We start from the raw sequence: 21,515 nt of genomic DNA, 5'->3' as shown, positions 1-21,515 counted from the left end.
TATTTCCAAACAAAACTGCTAGGTTATCAAATATCAATAGTGAAGAAAACATACCAGTAAGGTTGTTTGGTTTAGGGAATGTTAATATTGGTATCTCAATATATTAAGAATTCTAATACAGCATAAGACATCATTTTTATTGCAGTCATATTAAGCTGTTCTTCAAGCACACTTTTGTTTATCCATTAATCATAAAAAATCATTGCATAAATAATATAAGAAATGATTTCAAAATTAAATACAAAAAATTGCCTTCATTTATCTCCAATTCTTAAGCCCCACTAGAAAAGGAAAGTTGATTCAGTTTCATTCCTTTTTGCCGTTAACTAGTTATGTGAACTTCAATCATTCCCAAATGTCTTTGAATTTCAGTATTCTTCCCTAAAAAGAAATAAAATGAAAAGTTACCATGGAACTTTTAATATCTATGCACCACTTGCATACCATTACTAGAATTATAAATAATTGTCTACTCTCTAACATAATATTGCAATGATTCTACTCTATTGGACCAGTTTGGCTTTCTAAATTGTTCCTTTGCATTAATAAAATTAAGTATTTTTTCCTACAAAAGTGGCCTTCTTTCCACATTCTTTGAAGTAATTAAGTGTACTTTTCATTTAATAATTGATAACCAATTATTCTATTCTGTGTCTCTCCCAACCCAACCTTGTTGCTATTAGCTGTGAGCTGTGGTCACCCTGGTAGTCCAATTTATGGAAGAACAAGTGGGAATGGATTCAATTTTAATGATGTGGTAACATTCTCCTGCAATATTGGGTATCTCATGCAGGGGCCAACAAAGGCCCAGTGCCAGGCCAACAGACAGTGGAGCCATCCTCCACCAGTGTGCAAAGGTAAAAATCTAACCGTATTATAGCTGAGAGCATTGTAATAATATGTCTGTATAAACACAAATGGTAATATTTGAAACAATTTGGGCAAAACAGTAGAAAATTAATAAAACAAATATTTAATATTAATGTCATCTCATTACTAATGCTTTCCTTTATCTTATTTGTTAACTTTTTTAGAAGTTATAAAACTGATAAATGTTATTTCAGTTGCTTAACTAACTGTGTTATCTGGTACCTGTTCTATAGCTGTATATAAAGTCATTTAGCTCATTTTTACTTGCAGTTGGCTTCAGAATTAATAGAACTAATCTTCTCAGCTTATTTTTTCACATTTTTAAACATTGTGGAGTATAGTTAATTTACAATGTTATATTGTAAATTTTTGTTGGAGTATAGTTGATTTACAGTGTTATGTTAGTTTCAGGTGTTTTATATATATATATGTGTGTGTGTGTATGTATGTATGTATATATCTTTTTAAGATTCTTTTCCCATATAGGTAATTACACAGTATTGAGTAGAGTTCCCTGTACTATACAGTAGGTCCTTATTAGTTATCTAGTTTATATATAGTGATGTGTATATATCAGTCCTAATCTCCCAATTTATCTCCTCTCTTCCTTCTGGTAACCATAAGTCCATTTTCTACATCTGTGACTCTATTTCTATTTTCTAAATCTTTCTCTGTCTGATTTATTTTACTCAGTATGACAATCTTCATATTTTTGGAAAAACAATGTTTGAGGTTTATGTTACGGTAATACCTGTGTTTGTTAGGAGTTTGTTTATTGTTCTCTCTATGGAAACATAGAGAATCATTTGTATTTTTTCTGTTTGCAAAGAAGTATGATATATTTCATAGTCTGATAAAATACAACTCAATTATCATTTTCCTCCATTTTCTATGACCATAGGTTGAAAGGTATATTTCTTTTTTTAATGTATCATTCTTTATAAATCTGTGTGCAGTATATTTACAGAGTTGCTGTTGTTTAAAATAGTTTTGCAAAGAAGCTCTCCTGTTTCCAATATTGTCAGCCATATATCCATAGTTCTTTATGTTAATTTTCTTGCTTGAATCTTTGTTTTGTTTGATAAAATTTACCTTTGAAACTAAGTTTCTAATGAAAATTTATATATTATATTATCCTAAATATATATTTTTAAAATGTGTCATTTGTTTAGTGGTCAACTGTTCTGATCCTGGAATTCCAGCCAATTCCAAAAGAGAAAGTAAAATAGAACATGGGAATTTCACCTATGGCACTGTGGTATTCTATGACTGCAATCCTGGATATTTCTTATTTGGATCTTCAGTTTTGATATGTCAACCAAATGGACAATGGGACAAACCTTTACCAGAATGTATCAGTAAGTAGATAATGTGAACTCTTCCTTGAGAAAATGCCCTGAAACCAACATGTATATTTATTGTCTTTATGAAATATTAAGAGCTGTGTATCAGAAGGAAGCGTACTGATTGTACTTTTTTATTGTTTTGAAAGTGCCCTCCCTGTATTCTACCAATTCAGTGCCCGTGTGCCATCCATATTAATATTAATATGATTAATATTTCTCTATTATTCCTTGATTTTAAACCTTCATGCAACAGACAGAATAATAAAGGCAGATATAGTTCATACTCTGTGATGTTGCCATTCCACGAGAGGCAACTATATTTTTATTTTCTCTTGTACTACTATTTCAAATTTCATTTAAAGCAAAATGAGTCAACATAAATAGCCACCAGGGCTGCAAAATGCTTGGGAAAATTAGAGTGTTACTTAAAACTCATTGACTTTAAATATTTATCTTATACAGGCACATGCATATATGAAATGTTAATATACATTATCTTTAAGGTAGTAGGAATATGCATACATTTTGTTATATGTATTTTGGGAGCTATAGAATATAAATAAAATAAATTATAGAAGTTTTGCATATAATTAACATGTATAGTGAGAAAATAATTTAACAGAAATAAATCAAAAGTATCTGAAGACAGATAAATGAATTTGAATTCTAGGCATTCAGCTTATTGATAGGACTCAGTTGCATTTGCTTCTCAGAGTTGATGAATATTGGACATGATAGGAAAGAAACAATCATTGTGCAAATAATTTTTAGTTATACTAAATTGCTAAATTATAAAATCATTTTATGATTGTTTTATTTAGAGGTACTTTATATACATGCAGTTTTTTAAATAGTTGTGGCATCATTTATGTACTCATTCACGAACAAAGAAAAATTTATATAGTGCCTATCTAATTTCATATACTATGCAGATAATTCAGTCAGTTGTTGATCCCTTGTTTAAAATGTATTTGATTTCTTTTTGTAGACTAGTTTACTAATGGTTTAAGTAATTCACTTATCCTTGTATGGCTACAACATGGAAGTTAAAAATCTTTTGTAGGACCTGTAAACATGAACTTCTTCAGATATTCATAGCTCTCATATACTTTTTACCTTTTCCTTATTTTCTATAGCACTTCCTGGTAGTGTGCTATTTACTCAGGGGTTTTACTAAGTTTATATCTCATGTGTGCTATTTAATAGTCATCATATTTAATACTCTAGTCATAAAAGGGAACACATAGTAAGTTCCGAAGCTACTTCTAGCTTATAGAGAATTCTCAGTGTTTTAACATCTGATTCTGCTCAACTTAGCTGTATTTTGGTTGATAAGCCTCTGAGTATTTTCGTTTTACAGGATGATTTATTTATTAATGGTCAGGAGTAGAATTTAGACTATATATGCATAGTCTGAATCGTGTGCCACAGATCCATCTTCCATCCTTCTCCTTTACCCTCAAAGTTTTTCCCTTTTAATTTCTGTAGGGCATTTTGAATTCTATATGGAATCCTATAACATTATTTAGCCAATCCATACCACTCCTCTCCCTATCTTTCACATCCTTACCTAGACAAATGAATGCGTCCAATCCATGTACATGTGTATATAAACAAACACCCACCACCCCAATACATACAGGCATATTGAGTCAGTCATTTAAGCTTACTTACAGTGTTCCTGTTAAACTCATACTCAGGGTGAGTGGGCTAACAGAATGACTCCTGTAACTTCAACTTACATGTAAATGTTTGATTTTCAGAGGATGTATATAGTGGAACAGATAATTCTGATTCATTAATATTTCAAAAAAAGTTGGTGCAGGTTGTTCGATAGGAGATATAAAAAATTTTTATATCCAATAATTATGTATTGTAGTGATTGACTGTGGACACCCTGGCGTTCCTCCTAATGCAGTCCTGTCTGGTGAGAAGTATACTTTTGGGTCTACTGTTCACTATTCCTGCACAGGAAAGCGTACACTTCTAGGCCAATCATCAAGGACTTGCCAATTAAATGGCCATTGGAGTGGATCACAACCTCATTGTTCAGGTACCAGTGGGAAAATTGGATGATGTTTATTGGAAATTACATTATGAGTATTATGATTGGGGTTATTTTATTAGTAGTATTATGATCGGGGCTTCCCGGGTGGCTCAGTGGTAAAGAACCCACCTGCTAGTGCAGGAGATGCAGGTAATGCGGGTTCAATCCCTGGGTCAGGAAGAGTTCCCGGAGAAAGAAATGGCAACCCACTCTAGTATTCTTGCCTGGAGAATTTCATGGACAGAGGAGGCTGGTGGGCTAGAGTCCATAGGGTCTCAAAGAGTTGGACAGGACTTAGCAACTGAACTTGAACACAAAGCAATCTAAAGAGATACAATAAAACATTTCTCTTTTAAAAATATCATGAGGGAAGCTATAACATTATTTTTACATTTATCAGAATTCTTAAGGTAATTTAGAGTTTACAATGCAAATTAATACTGATCTTATATATGAAAAATTACAGGTGTAAATTTTGAACTGTGTTGTATTGAACATAAGTGGTTTTAGAATGCTACTTTCTGTGAAATGCTTTTATCCATTAGAATAGCAATTCACTTAGGCTTTAGCAATTCCATTTTAGCAGATATAAAAGACAATTTTCCCCAGAAGGTAATATTATATCAATGATTTCCTGTTAGAATTCAGTTCTTTGTAACTGAACTTTTTAAGCAATTGATTATTTAATAGCATGATTTTAAAATAAAGTCCTAAATGTTTTAAATTAAACTAACCCATCAAGTTTTATAAGAGGTGTTTATCTATCATAATTTGATTTGTTATTAAGGCAACAGAAAACTCCTGTATCTCTATAATCCCAATAGCATTTTCTTAGAATATGTAAACATTAAATCTATTTTTAATAATTTTTTCACAAAGTAAGCATTTGATAAATATTATCTAAGGTCTTTAAGCCACTATTTTTCTTCACTAATTGTTATTTCTGTTTTAGAGCTGTGAGGTTACCCTACTTGATACTATTCATTCTATTTTTGTCTACCTGCCAGAATTAGTGCTTTTTTTTCTGCCTATTCTTTTCATTTACATATTTATTTTTGTGTTATTGTATCTCTGTGGAGATCATATGATGATTTATTAGGAGTTGTTTCACATTATTCTTCTTTTAGAGGTAAAAAGTATGAAATAGTTCATTAATTTCAGTTATGTTAATTATTATGTAATTATGGTTAAATCCTATGAAGTCACTGCCTGGGACAGTGATAAATTATGAAAACTATCAGTTAATTTACAAACTCAGATAACTGATAATACACATAAACCCACAAGCGTTTTCTCTGTCACACACACTCACGATGGATTAGAAAGCTACTACTTAGTTGTAGAATAAAGTGTGTATAGATATATTTAAAAGTGAAATAGTGTCCTTAAATCTTCATGTGGTTATTAATATTGCATCATATGATGATAAGAAAGTATTAGAAAAGATTCCAGATGCACAGAACATGTCAAAATTGGCATCTAGGTAGACAGAAAGCACTTTCAATGATTATACATTCAACTCTCTCTCTCTGTTTCTCTGTCTCTCTCTGTCTTTTCTCTATCTGTCTTATTGAATACTAGTTGTGGCAACTTTAATTAGACATATTTAAGAAATGAGAAAGGGACTGAGCAAACCCTAAACACTATAGTCAAGAGAAACACCCTGTCATGAGCAAAATTCTTAACAACTTAAGTCAGAGTTTCTAGTCTTTGTTTATAATTCATTTTTGTACTTTTATGTATAAAAGTATGGATTTTTTTCATCTTTGGTCAATGGTCATTAATAGAGAAGATTAAATGGTATAAGTTTAGACTAGAAATATTATACTTTAATATTTACATTTTCCAACACATCACAGTTCTGTTTTAACAGAAACTGATTTTAATTCAGAGAAGAAAAGATGAAAATTGCCAATTCCACGTTCTAAATTTTAACTGTATGAACACATCGCATTGTCATTTGAGCCCAAAAAATTGTCAATTATGAATTTTCTATTACCTTGGTTAAGAACTAGATTTGGGAAATACTAATGAAATGTCTTCAACTTATTAGATGTTTCCAAATATCAAAATGTGGAAAATAACACCATGCTCCACAACTACTTTCTTTTTCCTTTAGGCTTTTTCTTATGACTGGAGTCAAATGGAAAATATGAATTATGATTTTACCCAGTCAACTTACCATATTAAAGCACAACAGGAACAACAACAAAAATGCCCATAGGACTGATGGACTAAATCATGAATTTAGTAAATGTTTATTGAATTAAATTAATTTGAACTGTACTGAATTGCAGGTGATGCTACTGGTACATGTGGGGATCCAGGTACTCCTGGTCACGGTTCTAGACAGGAAAGCGATTTCCGAACCAAGAGTTCTGTACGCTTTGCCTGTGATACTGGTTATATCCTTCATGGTTCAGAAGAAAGAACATGTTTACCCAATGGGAGTTGGACTGGAAGGCAGCCAGAATGCAAAGGTAAAGTCAAGTAGAAACTAATAACATCGAGAGTGTTGGAATTTGATGTGGATCAAATTCAACTGTGTGCTGCTAAGTGAAATTACTCCTTCCAGTACTCTCTGTCTTCAACCATGGAATAAAAGTAGTAGTATTCCAGCTTTACCAATACTATCGTATAAAAGAAATATGACAGGTAATAATTATTAATTTAGTCTCAAGTATGTCTAAAGTGTCATTTATATACAAACATTGTTCACATCACAGCAGATATCAGGATTGGAAAAGCTAAGAAGATATTTTTCCCCCATCACAGTGCTCTGTATTGTTGACAGCACTAGGAAAAAATTAGGTTTTTCTGACATTAGTACATTACCTCACAATGTTTTAGTTTTCAGGTTTGTAGAAATGGTAAAATATAGAAAGATGTCTAAGTATACATGATGTTTTTCATTTATGGGTATTGCTAATAACCAGATCAGAGGAACCTGGTTGGCTACAGTCCATGGGGTCTCAAAGAGTCAGTCAGACAGAATTGAGTGACAAAGCACAGCACAGCACAGAATTGTTCTGATTGGTTCAGAGTTAACATGATCAAATCTTTACAATATTGACTATAAAGGAAATGTTGCAGGGAAATTATCCTTATGATTTGAATTGCTCTTTTTTGAGATTATTTTAGGACAAAAAAAAAAAAACCTTGCAAAAGTATTTATGAAACTTGCTTGATGTTGTACCAAATGTATTGGTTTTATAAACAGAAAACAATTCCCAGTGGAACCTTCTTAACAGTTTTTAAATTGACTATATTTCAGAAACTTTTTATTATGTTTAAAACTATATCTCTACTTTAGGAAAGGCATTCATCCCTTTTTAACTGGACTGAATTTAATAATGGTAAGAGAGAATTACAAATCAGTTTCTGTTATAGGTTGGAGAACAAAGTTGTTGAGCAAAAGACACGAAGTACGCTGTCTTCACTTCATTTCTCAAGCTTATTTACCAAAGGCAGTCTTTGTAATGATGTTGCACATCATGTGGGTGATAGCTAAGTCAGCCTTTTGTTCAGCTGTACTGCAAAATATTTGTAGATGAAATGCAACCCAGTGCTAATCTTGTATTGTTCATATATACATTATAGATAAAACAGAAGTAGGAGTTGTAGCAAATATAACAGAATTAATACTTTTTGCATAAAATGGAGTACACGCAAATCACCTGGTAAAACAGATTCTAGTAAATGAATAGAAAGAAGAAATAAACAGAAAATACAAAAGAGCAAAAAATTTTCAGTTATAGAAGAAATTCTACATAAGTACTAATCAGAAAATTATGGTTAAGCATCCGCATCATTTTCATCTGTTTTAATATGAAATTGTAGTGTATGTACAGCAAAACTAGAACTTCAAAGCATTTCTAGAGCCTTTAAATTACATTTTAGATTAATTTGATAAAATGCATATATATTGTTAACTTTGATCTATAACTCCATTTTTGAGAATTTTGTTCCTAAAGAAAATAAAAATATTGAAGAGAACACACAATCATAAAGATGCATTATTTTTATTTCAAACACTCTAACTACCAAAAACAGGAACCAATCTGACAACACTAGAAAAAATATCACATAGGCAATTGTATATTTATATAATGTGATAGTGAAAATACTAGAATAAGCCATGGAGCAATATGAGAAAATGTATCATACAAAGCTTAATTGAAAAATAAGATCAATAGTATGCACTCTATTAAAATCATAGGAAATGATAGTCACTTGAGAGAAAAAAATAAAAGTCAATATAATAAAAATGACAATATTACAGAGAGGTGAAATTTGTAATATTTTTATTCTCTTTATTCCAAATGTTTTGTAGTGCTGCATTACTTTAGTAATTGAAAACCTTTCTGAGAATGCAATAGATTAACTATCTATTAAATATTAAATATCTATTAAATATTAAAATATCAAATGAGTATGATAAAATATCTTAAATAAAAACGTACAGATTTAAAGAGTGTAACATTCTTTGACGAACTGACAAGGTTTTTAAAAATGATGGGACATGATATTGGAGGGGTTGTGTGAAAATAAGCAAACTTTCATACCATTGATACAAATGTGTATTGTTATATAGTGTTCTATAAAAACAAAAGTTGGCTTAAAGCTCAACATTCAGAAAACGAAGATCATGGCATCTGGTCCCATCACTTCATGGGAAATAGATGGGGAAACAGTAGAAACAGTGTCAGACTTTATTTTGGGGGGCTCCGAAATCACTGCAGATGGTGACTTCAGCCATGAAATTAAAAGACGCTTACTCCTTGGAAGAAAAGTTATGAACAACCTAGATAGTATATTCAGAAGCAGAGACATTGCTTTGCAGATTAAGGTCCGTCTAGTCAAGGCTATGGTTTTTCCTGTGAAGAAAAATCATATGTGAGAGTTGGACTGTGACGAAGGCTGAGCACCGAAGAATTGATGCTTTTGAACTGTGGTGTTGGAGAAGACTCTTGAGAGTCCCTTGGACTGCAAGGAGATCCAACCAGTCCGTTCTGAAGGAGATCAACCCTGGGATTTCTTTGGAAGGAATGATGCTAAAGCTGAAGCTTCAGTGCTTTGGCCACCTCATGCGAAGAGTTGACTCATTGGAAAGGACTCTGATGCTGGGAGGGATTGGGGGCAGGAGGAGAAGGGGACGACCGAGGATGAGATGGCTGGATGGCATCACCGACTCGATGGACGTGAGTCTGAGTGAACTCTGGGAGATGGTGATGGACAGGGAGGCCTGATGTGCTGCGATTCATGGGGTCGCAAAGAGTTGGACACAACTGAGCGACTGTACTGAACTGATACAGTGTTCTAATAATTTGGATAACTCTGTATATACTTAAAAGTATTTTTCAGAACTTAAAATTATCCAGAAATTCCACTTTTAGAAATTTATCTTAAAAATAGGATCAATGTACATAGTTGTATATATAAGCTAGAGTGTATTATAACCCAAAATGTTAGAGAAACTAAATTGAATTTCATGTTTATCAGCAGGAGATTGGTTAGAAGATCCTGAAAACACACAGAATGGAAAAGTATCCCATTACTAACCTTTATGAAAGATGCCCTAATTATTATTTGCAAACTGTTTGTTTCCTCTCTACCCACAAACCTATAGCACCGCTACAAATGACAGACAAAATTAAGTATTTAAGATGTTGGGGTTTCCTGATGGCTCAGATGGTAAAGGGTCTGCCCAAAATGCAGGAGACCCTGGTTCGATCCCTGGGTTGGGAAGATCCCCTGAAGAAGGAAATGGCAACCCACTCCAATCCTCTTGCCTAAAAATTCCATGGGTGGAGGATCCTGGTGGGCTACAGTCCATGGGGTCGCAAAGAGTCGGACATGACTGAGTGACTTCCTTTAAAATGTATAATTATACTTCATATTCATACAAATAGCCTTAAAATTTGTAAAGTCTTAGGAAGTTTTCTTATACTGAAACAAAATTAGATATTGCGACTGACATAGGCTTCTTTTTTAATATATAAAAAATTCACTTATGCCATTGATGGCAAGTGGTTAAACATAATATGGAGTAATCATATAAGGCATTTATGTTTGTGACTCTACTGAGGATGTATTGAAATCTTAATGAAAGTCATTCCTACTTTGTTTTATTCAGTTTATTTTTGTAGACTTTGGTCCAGATATAGAGATTAATAAGTTTTAATGCAAACCAGTTATATAAAAACAAACATGATGCTTATAATATCTAAGTGTATATTTTATATGTTTTCTAACAAATATAATTGTAGTAAATCTTTGTTGCTTCTCATTACATATCTTCCAGTTTTACATGAGTAGCTTTTTAGGCAGAGACTCTTAAAATCCTCCTTTGAAAGATTTTGTATTACCCAAAAGCAATACTCAAGTAATTACGTGCAAAGTTTTTACCAAAATGACTAACAAAAATCATAAAAGTTAGCTATTCTATGATTTGTATCCCAGTAAGTAAACTAATAAAATAAATATAAATTCATCTTGAATTTTAACTCCTCATAAAACAGACTTCAATGCTTAGAGGATTTTTATAGCTTCTTTGGACAATTTGAAACAATCATTTATTCCTTAACTGTTTGTGAGAGGATTCCTGAATGCACTATTTTTATATATACTCTTGACCATTTTGTTTTATAGCTGTACAGTGTGGTAACCCTGGGACAACAGCCAATGGAAAAGTCTTTCGGATTGATGGCACAACATTTTCTAGTTCAGTCATTTATTCCTGCGTGGAGGGATATATTCTTTCTGGACCTTCAGTTAGGCAGTGCACAGCCAATGGAACATGGTCGGGAACTTTGCCTAACTGTACAAGTAAGTTTCTTTTCAATATTTTGAAATATCACTAGACATATGAAAAGTAGTTGTATAAACATGTATGTCTGTGTTTTGTATTATAATTAATCAAACCAAGCAAGAATTTGAATATTTATAGGTGGTTCAGACCATAAGGAATCTGCCTGCAATGTCGGAGACCTGGGTTCAATCCCTGGGTGGGAAGATCCCAAGGAGAAGGGAGTGACAACCCACTCCAGTATTCTTGCCTGAAGAATTCCATAGACAGAGGAGCCTAGTGGGCTCTAGTCCATAGGGTCACAGAGTCAAACACGACTGAGCCGCTCTTTCACTTTCCCCTAAAAATGATAGTAGGGTTATGGTCGCGTGTATACTAGTGAGTTTAAGATTAGCTTCCAAGGTATTATATAGGTAGAGAAAAGAGGGATTGCAGAAAATCAATGTTATTAAATATAATCTTACAGTATATTAAAAATAGAGATGAATTATCCCCTATAATCAAGACTAAATATATAACATTCAAGACTAAAAATAGAATGAAATTTTATTTTGTCAATCTCATACACATTGATTCTTAACTTGGCTTTTTAAAAAGCGAACTGATTATTTATGGATTCTTGCACTGTTTAGGGAGAAGGCAATGGCACCCCACTCCAGTACTCTTGCCTGGAAAATCCCATGGACAGAGGAGCCTGGTAGGCTGCAGTCCGTGGGGTCACTAAGAGTTGGACACAACTGAGTGACTTCACTTTGACTTTTCACTTTCATGCATTGGAGAAGGAAATGGCAACCCACTCCAGTGTCCTTGAGAATCCAAGGGACAGGGGAGCCTGGTGGGCTGCCGTTTATGGGGTGGCACAGATTCGGACACGACTGCAACGACTTAGCAGCAGCAGCAGTAGCAGCAACAACAGCAGCAGCACTGTTTAGGGAAGCCTTAGTGGCAGATTTGCCCTCTTCAGATGTAAAAAACTTATGGCATTCTAGTGATTCAGCATCATAAAGAAATTACCCACTTGATGGATTTTTTAATGTACTTAAAATTCCTATATATAAATTAATGCTTACCTATGGAAAAAAATAGAATTTACCTAACATACAATAATCTATCCATTGGAAAATCATGGTTGCTTATATTAATTAAGAGGAACTGCAGCATCATCATATAAATCATGACATTTTTGAAAGAAGAGCTGTTTTATGTCTGTTCAGAGACTCACTCAAGGAGTTGTGAGAAGTTGCCAAAGTCTTTGAATGAAGTAGGTCTCAGGACACTAATGGAGTTTCTTGTGTATTGAAATTTGAACAGATTATACTTTTGAAATAGAGGCCTTCATTAAAAATAGTTTGTGAATATCAAAATAAATGGGCATAATTAAAATTTGTAAATGAGGAGCATACTGCTTCCAGGATTCAAAAATATGTTGATGCTGAGAAGGTCAATAGTTCTTGATGGTGTCAATAATGGATCCACTCTTGGCTGATCTAGTAATTTCCAGAAATATATAAGATATACCTTGTACTGTGTGTGGGTCAATGATCCATCCCCTGCCACTTTTTTTTTTCTTTAACTCCTTTGTGAGTATTTGTACTTCCTGAATAAATGACTGAAAACAATCTATTTATAGGAGGATGTCATCAAAGTACTGCCATGTCCATATTTGTGATTCTGGAGAAAGTTGGTTGTATTAATAGTTAATATCTTGCTTGAAAATTGTGTGTGATGGCAAGGCTGTTGAGATACTGTGTGATTATTTTATCTCTTGAAAGGGGAGAACAAACTACGGCTCAGAGCTCATTGAAATAAGCACTATTAGAACAATCAGCCAAATCTGCAGCAGCAAAATATTTTCCAGTTATTGATTTGAGTCAGTAATAAGTAATATTCCTGGCCTTGTGTCAGTACCAGATACTGTTATATCTCATCTTTAGGAGTAGTTCTTTATTTCCCTTTGGACAGTTTGGTCTTGGCTTAATCAGGTTTTCTCCTAGGTCTCCAAAGATCTCTGTGAATGCGTGTCCTCTCTTGTACTCCATCTCATAAAATTCTACTTTGTCCTTTTCTGTCCAATCCATCTTTAAAACTCAGGGAATCCACTTGGCTTTGCATGGGGTCCTTCTTCCCGTGCCCGCTGAAAAAATATCTTTGGGTAATAAAATGAGACCGTCATAGGACTCATCTCATTTGTTTCCTGTTACTCGAGGTTTACTGTGCTTTGCTGCCTGATGAAAGCTGTTTGTTTTGTTTTGTTTTTTTTTGAGGGGGAGTAAGGTTGAGGAGTTGTTTTAAAACAACTTCCTTGTTTTTCCATCTTGAAGGAAAGAAGGGCTCCCACTTTCTTTGAAAATGTTTCATTTTTGTAAAAGTGAACAATTTAACAATTAAAAAATACACTTTACTCTTTTCATACTATAGGGCTTCCCTGGTGTCTCAGATGGTAAAGAATCTGCCTGCAGTGCACGTGACATAAATTCAATCCCTAGGCCGGGAAGATCCCCTGGACAAATAGGCTTTGTTGTTTTCATACTCTACCACCTTACCTGAGCCTTTAAAACTCTTATCCAGTGTCCTTGAAATATTAGCTCAAATGGCACATTCGGGAAAAACCCTGCTAGGGCACTTCTTCCTCATATCCCTTTGGCTAAAACTGATCTCGCTCTATGCTGTTTAACTCTTCTATGGCAATTACTTATATCTCTAAACAATAAACTTCAAAGAGCAATAAGAATCAGGGTTGTTTTATCTCATTGACCCTCTAGCCCATGATATGTAAATTTAGTAAATAGTTATTGACTGACTCATATATCTCATATGAGCTTTTTTTTTAGCTATTAGTACATATGACTTACCATTACACTCCATCTTAAAATACTCATAGAAAGGGCTTGTAATTTTATACATAACCTGGCACATGATTCTGGTATATGCAAGTGTTAGTCACTCAGTCATGTCTGATTCTTTGTGACTCTTTGGACTGTAGCCTGCCAGGCTCTTCTGTCCAAGGAATACTCCAGGCAGGAATACTGCAGTGGGTTGCCATGTCCTTCTCCAGGGGATCATCCCAACCCAGAAATAGAACCCGAGTCTCCTGTATCTCCTGCGTTGCAGGCAAATTCTTTACCCACCTGCTGAGTTATCAGGGAAAGTGTTTTCAGTATACAGTTATGAAAAAGAATGAAATAATGAATACATTCAGAATAAAGGAAATCTGCTGAGTAAGAAATTTTTTCATGTTGAATAACAATTTCACTTATTCATGGGTAAATACCTAAGTGTTTATCTAAAGTGTTTGCCAATTTTAAACACATCCTAATTCTTAAGACTGATATTGCATTAAATTTTTTACTGAATCGTCTTTGTTTTCCTTAGGAAGTTTTTAACCAAGTTAAAGACACTCAGCCAAGACAGGTAGGCAGGAAATAACATATCAAAATATAAACTCTTTTTTTGTGTAAGTCCTTTAAGGAGAAGTATTATGTTCAGTAAGGCATTTCAAGCATTTGCTTTTAAATGATATATTACTGTTAAACTGAAAACTGAGAATTTTAACTGTTGATTTACTTCTTCAAATCTCTAAAAATCTGCTAAAATCTAGTAGCAACCCAAACCAAAGGCAGAACTAAAATTATCCTTCCAAAAAGAACACAGAAGTTTCAGTGAAAAGTAAAACAGATTAAACTTTTATAATTAGAGAATTTAAGATACTGAAAATGTTAATACACAGTGATCCATTGCTTAGAACCAGAGTTTCATAGTCTTGTTAATTTGCAATGGAAGTTGATTTAAACATATGATTGATAGAATAGTGTAACTTTAGAGCTGGAAGAGATTGTGGCATAGACTCACATGCATAGGTCAGGAAACTGAGGCAGCAAATCATTTAATTGACTTACCAACTACTAACTTTGTGTGAATCTTAACAAACTGTGGAAAATTTTTAAAGTGATAGGAATATCTGACCATCTTACCTCTGTTCTGAGAAACCTGGTTGCAAGTCAAGAAGCAACAGTTAGAACTGGATATGGAACAACTGACTGGTTCAGTACATCAAGGCTGCAAATTGTCACCCAACTTATTTAAATTATATGCTGAGTACATCATGTGAAATGCTGGGCTGGATGACTCACATGCTGGAATCAAGATTCTGGGAGAAATAACAACAACCTCAGATATGCAGATAATACCACTCTAATTGCAGAAAGCAAAGAGGAACGGAACTAAAGAGCCTCTTGATGAGGGTGAAAGAGGAGAGTGAAAAAGCTGATTTAAAACTCAACATTCAATAAACTAAAATCATGGCATCAGTCCAAATACTTCACGGTAAATAGATGGGGAAAATGTAACAGATTTTGTATACTTGGGCTACAAAATCACTGTGGATTTTGGCTGCAGCCACAAAAGTAAAAGACACTTCCTTCTTGGGAAACAACCTATGATAAACATAGATAGTTTATTAAAAAACCTGGGATATTGCTTTGCCGACAAAGGTCCATCTAGACAAAGCTTTGGTTTTACAGTAATCATGTACATATATGAGAGTTGGACCATAAAGATGGCTGAGTGCTGAAGAATTGATGCATCTGAATGTGGTGCTACAGAAGACTCCTGAGAGTTCCTCGGACAGCAAGGAGATCATACCAGTCAATCCTAAAGGAAATCAATCTGAGTATTCCCTGTAAGGCCTGATGCTGAAACTGAAGCTCCAATACTTGGCCACCTGATGCAAAGAGCTGACTCGGTGGAAAAGACCATGATGCTGGAAAGACTGAGGACAGAAGAAGGGGGTGACAGAGGAGAAAATGGATGGCATCACCACCTCAGTGTACATGAGTTTGAGCAAACTCTGGGAGATAGTGAAGGACAGGGAATCCTGGTGTGCTACATTCCATTGAGTCACAAAGTCAGGCATGAATTAGTGACTAAACAACAACTACTGACAGAGCTCACCACTGAGCAATTATTTCTACCACATAAAGGAGAAAATTTCCCATTGAATGAATTTTTTAATTTCTTAGAAATAAAGGAAACTGTAAGTTCAAATAAAATATATTTTTCATAAGTTTTGATTTAATGTAATTGTCTTTTGTGGGCATTTTTTATAGTATCTATATATAAGGATATAAATATTAATTGAATAAAACTAGGTATGAAAAAAAAATAAAGTATTGGATTAAATTTCTAAACCACATTCCTGATTCGGATTTTTGGAAAACCCACCTAAGCAAAACAAAACTTTTTTTTTATCCTTTTCATTCAAATTGTTATTATTTTTATGCATAAATAAAAATATTTCATTCATTGTTTGCCATTAGTTAGCATTTGTGTTTTTGGAAGTGAGTGTATGCTGTGACCAGTGCATTCTCTTGGCAAAACTCTTAGCCTTTGCACTGCTTCATTTTGTATTCCAAAGCCAAACTTGCCTGTTACTCCAAATATCTCTTAACTTCCTACTTTTCCTACAATGCAACAAAGCAAAATGGCTGTCCGAGGAGGCCTTACAAATAGCTGTGAAAAGAAGAGAAGCCAAAAGCAAAGGAGAAAAGGAAAGATACCCATTTGAATGCAGAGTTCCAAAGAATAGCAAGGAGAGATAACAAAGCCTTCCTCAGTGATCAGTGCAAAGAAACAGAGGGAAAAAAATAGAATGGGAAAGACTACAGATCTCTGCAAGAAACTTAGAGATACCAAGGGAACATTTCATGCAAAGATGGGCTTGATAAAGGACAGAAATGGTATGAAACTAACAGAAGCAGAAGATATTAAGAAGAGGTGGAAACAACACACAGAAGAACTGTACAAAAAAGATCTTCAAGACCCAGATAACCACGATGGTGTGATCACTCACTTAGAGCCAGACATCCTGGAATGTGAAGTCAAGTGGACCTTATGAAGCATCACTACAAACAAAGCTAGTGGAGGTGATGGAATTCCAGTTGAGCTATTTCAAATCCTGAAAGATGATTCTGTGAAAGTGCTGCACTCAATATGCCAGAAAATTTGGAAAATTCAGCAGTGGCCCCAGGATTGGAAAAGGTCAGTTTTCATTCCGATCCCGAAGAAAGGCAATGCCAAAGAATGCTCAAACTACTGCACAATTGCACTCATCTCACACGCTAGTAAAGTAATGCTTAAAATTCTCCAAGCCAGGCTTCAGCAATATGTGAACTGTGAAATTCCAGATGTTCAAGCTGGTTTTAGAAAAGGCAGAGGAACCAGAGATCAAATTGCCAACATCTGCTGGATCATCGAGAAAGCAAGAGAGTTCCAGAAAAACATCTATTTCTGCTTTATTGACTATTCCAAAGCCTTTGCCTCTGTAGATCACAATAAACTGTGGAAAGTTCTTAAAGAGATGGGAATACCAGACCACCTGACCTGCCTTTTGAGAAACCTATATGCAGGTCAGGAGGCAACAGTTCGAACTGGACATGGAACACCAGACTGGTTCCAAATAGGAAAAGGAGAACGGCAAGGCTGTATACTGTTACCTTGCCTATTTAACTTATATGCAGAGTACATCATGAGAAACACTGCGCTGGAAAAACACAAGCTGGAATCAAGATTGCCAGGAGAAATCTCAATAACCTCAGATATGCAGATGACACCACCCTTGTGGCAGAAAGTGAAGAGGAACTAAAAAGCCTCTTGATGAAAGTGAAAGAGGAGAGTGAAAATGTTGGCTTAAAGCTCAACATTCAGAAAACGAAGATCATGACATCTGGTCCCATCTCTTCATGAGAAATAGATGGGGAAATAGTGGAAACAGTGTCAGACTTTATTTTTTCTGGGCTCCAAAATCACTGCAGATGGTGACTGCAGCCATGAAATTAAAAGACACTTGCTCCTTGGAAGGAAATTATGACCAACCTAGATAGCATATTGAAAAGCAGAGACATTCCTTTGCCAACAAAGGTCTGTCTAGTGCAGGCTCTGGTTTTTCCAGTGGTCATGTATGGATGTGAGAGTTGGACTGTGAAGAAAGCTGAACACCAAAGAATTGATTCTTTTGAACTGTGGTATTGGAGAAGACTCTTGAGAGTCCCTTGGACTGCAAGGAGATCCAACCAGTCCATTCTAAAGGAGATCAGCCCTGGGTGTTCTTTCGAAGGAATCATCCTAAAGCTGAAACTCCAGTACTTTGGCCACCTCATGCGAAGTGTTGACTCATTGGAAAATATTCTGATTCTGGGAGGGATTGTGGGCAGGAGGAAAAGGTAATGACAGAGGATGAGATGGCTGGATGGCATCACCGACTCGATGGACGTGAGTTTGAATGAACTCCGGGAGTTGGTGATGGACAGAGAGGCCTGGGGTGCTGTGATTCATGGGGTCACAAAGAGTTGGACATGACTGAGCAACTGAACTGAACTGAAAATCACTTTAGGTATTGACTGCAGCCATGAAATTAAAAGATGCTTGTTCCTTGGAAGGAAAGTTATGACCAACCTAGACAGCATATTCAAAAGCAGAGACATTTCTTTGCCAACAAAGGTCTATCTAGTCAAGGCTATGGTTTTTCCAGTAGTCATGTATCACTGTGAGAGTTGGACCATGAAGAAAGCTGAGGGAGAAGAACTGATGCTTTTGAACTGTGTTGTTGGAGAAGACTCTTGAGAGTCCCTTGGACTGCAAGGAGATCCAACCAGTCCATCCAAAATGAAATCAGTCCTGAATATTCATTGGAGTGACTGATGTTGAAGCTGAAACTCCAATACTTTTGCCACCTGATGCGAAGAATTGACTCATTTGAAAAGACCCTGATGCTGGGAATGACTGAGGATGAGTTGGTTGGATGGCATAACTGATTCAATGGACATGAATTTCAGTAAACTCTGGGAGGTGGTGATAAGCAGGGAGGCTTGGCATGCTGTAGCCCATGGGGTTCTCAAAGAGTCGGACATGACTGAGCTACTGAACTGAACTGAAATTTGCATTCCTGTCCCCTGTGATGAAAAGGACATCTCTTTTTGATATTCATTCTATAAGGTCTTTTATGTCATATCAGAACTGTTCAGCTTCAGCTTCTTTGTCACTAGTGGTTGGAGCATAGACTTGGATTACTGTGATACTGAATGGTTTGCCTTGGAACAGAGATCATTCTGTCTTTTTTGAGATGGCACACAAGTACTGCATTTCGAACTGTTTTACTAGGAGGGCTACTCCATTTCTTCTAAGGGATTCTTGCCATTATAGTAGATTTAATACTCATCTGAATTAAATTCGCACATTCTGGTCCATTTTAGTTCACTGTATCCTAAAATGTCATTGATCACTATTGCCATCTCCCGTTTGACCACTTCCAATTTATTTTGATTCATGGACCTAACAGTCCAGGTTCCTATGCAATATTGTTCTTTACAGCTTTGGACTGTACCTCCATCACCAGTCACATCCACAACTGGGCATTGTTTTCACTTTGGCTCCATCTCTTCATTCTTTTTGGAGTTATTTCTCCACTCTTCTCCAGTAGCATACTTGGCACTTACCAACCTGGGGAGATCATCTTTCGGTGTCATATCTCTTGCCTTTTTATACTGTTCATGGGGTTCTCAAGGCAAGAATACTGAAGTGGTTTGCCATTTCCTTCTCCAGTGGACCACTGTTTTTCGGAACTCTCCCCCATGACCCGTCCATCTTGGATGGCCCTACACGGCATGGCTCTTAATTTCATTGAGTTAGACAAAGCTATGATTTGTGATCAGTTTGGTTAGTTTTCTGTGATTGTGATTTCATTCTGTCTGTCCTCTGATGGGTAAGAGGCTTGTGGATGCTTCCTGCTGTGAGGGGCTGGCTGTGCTGGCATCATGCTTGCTGCTAAGTCACTTCAGTCATGTCCGACTCTGTGCGACCCCACAGATGGCAGCCCACCAGGCTCCCCCGTCCGTGGGATTCTCCAGGCAAGAACACTGGAGTGGGTTGTCATTTTTTTCTCCAATGCATGAAAGTGAAAAGTGAAAATGAAGTCGCTCAGTAAGTGTCCGACTCTTTGTGACTCCATGGACTACAGCCTACCAAGCTCCTCCGCCCGTGGGATTTTCCAGGCAAGAGTACTGGAGTGGGCTGCCATTGCCTTCTCTGGGGCACCATGCTTAGTAAATCTTTAATCCAATTTTCTGTTGACGGGTGAGACTTTGTTTCCTCCCTGTATTTTGTCCTGAGGCCAAACTATGGTAAGGATAATGGCCATAATGGCAACATCCTTCAAAAAGGCTTATGCCAGCATGCCTTGGCTCTTAGGACTTTTTACCTGAATGGTCTAGTGGTTTTCTCTACTTTCTTTAATTTAAGTCAGAATTTTGCAATAAGGAGTTCATGATCTGAGCCATAGTCAGCTCCCATTCTTGTTTTTGTTGACCGTATAGAGCTTCTCCATCTTAGGCTGCAAAGAATATAATCAGTCTGATTTCATATTGACCATCTGGTGATGTCCTTGTGTAGAGTTGTCTCTTGTGTTGTTGGAAGAGAGTATTTGTCTCCAGAAGAGATCTAACCTTCAGTGCAGTGCTCTCACTTAGGGGTGATTTTGCTTCCCGGAGAACATTTGGCACTAGTGCTAGTGAGTGTGAGTGGTATGTGCTATTCGTATCTAGCAAGTAGAGATCAATGTTAAACATTCCTGATGCATAAAAAGCAGCCAAAAGTGGTTGGTTTGGAATGTCAATAGTGCCAAAGTTAATATCAAGAAAACTTACCTTACTGAGATACTGTGCTAGAGGAGAACTCTATTGTGGATTTGAAACCCAGCAAAGCACATGTGTTATAATGCCTGAATAAACATATCCATTGCTGCTTTGTGGCCAGTGGGAAATTGGTGGGACAGCTCAGCTGTCACATGGGTTTGATTACATAATCATGGTGCATGTATATCCGTGCAAGGGAATGTCATGTCATTAAAAACAAGTCACATGGGTCTATATGCGTTACCATGCAAATATGTTCATTAGATACTGGGTAAAAAATAATCTGTGTTATATTGATATTCTATTTAAAAATGCAGATTTGTAATGCTCATTTAAGAAGCTAAAAGAGAAAGTAGGTTTGAAGTGACATAGATTGACTAGAACTACCACAGTTATGTTTTATATTGGCTGTAGAGGTTTATACTTAGATGTATCATAAATAATATCAAATGGGCATCAATTACATGATAGAAACTAATGAGAAAAGTTCCCACAAAACCAATTTCAAACCTTTCAGTTTATGTATTTTTGAGAATCTGAGTTAATCATTCCTTACATATTCATTCACTCATTTACTTTTCAAACAAGTATTTATTTAATCTCTTATAAGTCATACACTAGACTAGGCTTAGATAATTCTAAAGGAAATAGACAAAATTACTGTCTCCATGGGATTTATTGGGGTGTGAGTGTGTGGATGAGTGCACATGCATACCCTCATGCTGTGTGCATAAAGAATTCTAGTGACCTTAGAAGAGACT

At 35.5% G+C, this 21,515-nt stretch overlaps 1 protein-coding gene across 1 annotated transcript in view; it reads left to right on the top strand.

Moving 5' to 3' along the window:
* Positions 1-21,515, top strand: part of LOC108633261 (CUB and sushi domain-containing protein 3) — an 83,223-nt gene that overhangs the window by 10,968 nt on the left and 50,740 nt on the right. Inside the window, exons 5-9 of the mRNA XM_018058088.1 lie at positions 684-857; positions 2,043-2,228; positions 4,096-4,269; positions 6,561-6,743; positions 10,915-11,091. Coding sequence (XP_017913577.1) covers positions 684-857; positions 2,043-2,228; positions 4,096-4,269; positions 6,561-6,743; positions 10,915-11,091 — 894 coding nt within the window. The remainder of the gene's footprint in view (positions 1-683; positions 858-2,042; positions 2,229-4,095; positions 4,270-6,560; positions 6,744-10,914; positions 11,092-21,515) is intronic.

The sequence above is a fragment of the Capra hircus genome, chromosome 14, assembly GCF_001704415.2.
Source record: "Capra hircus breed San Clemente chromosome 14, ASM170441v1, whole genome shotgun sequence".
In the NCBI taxonomy this organism is placed as follows: domain Eukaryota; kingdom Metazoa; phylum Chordata; class Mammalia; order Artiodactyla; family Bovidae; genus Capra; species Capra hircus.
Note: the sequence above shows the minus strand (reverse complement) of the source record. Positions and strands in the feature narration are given on the sequence as shown.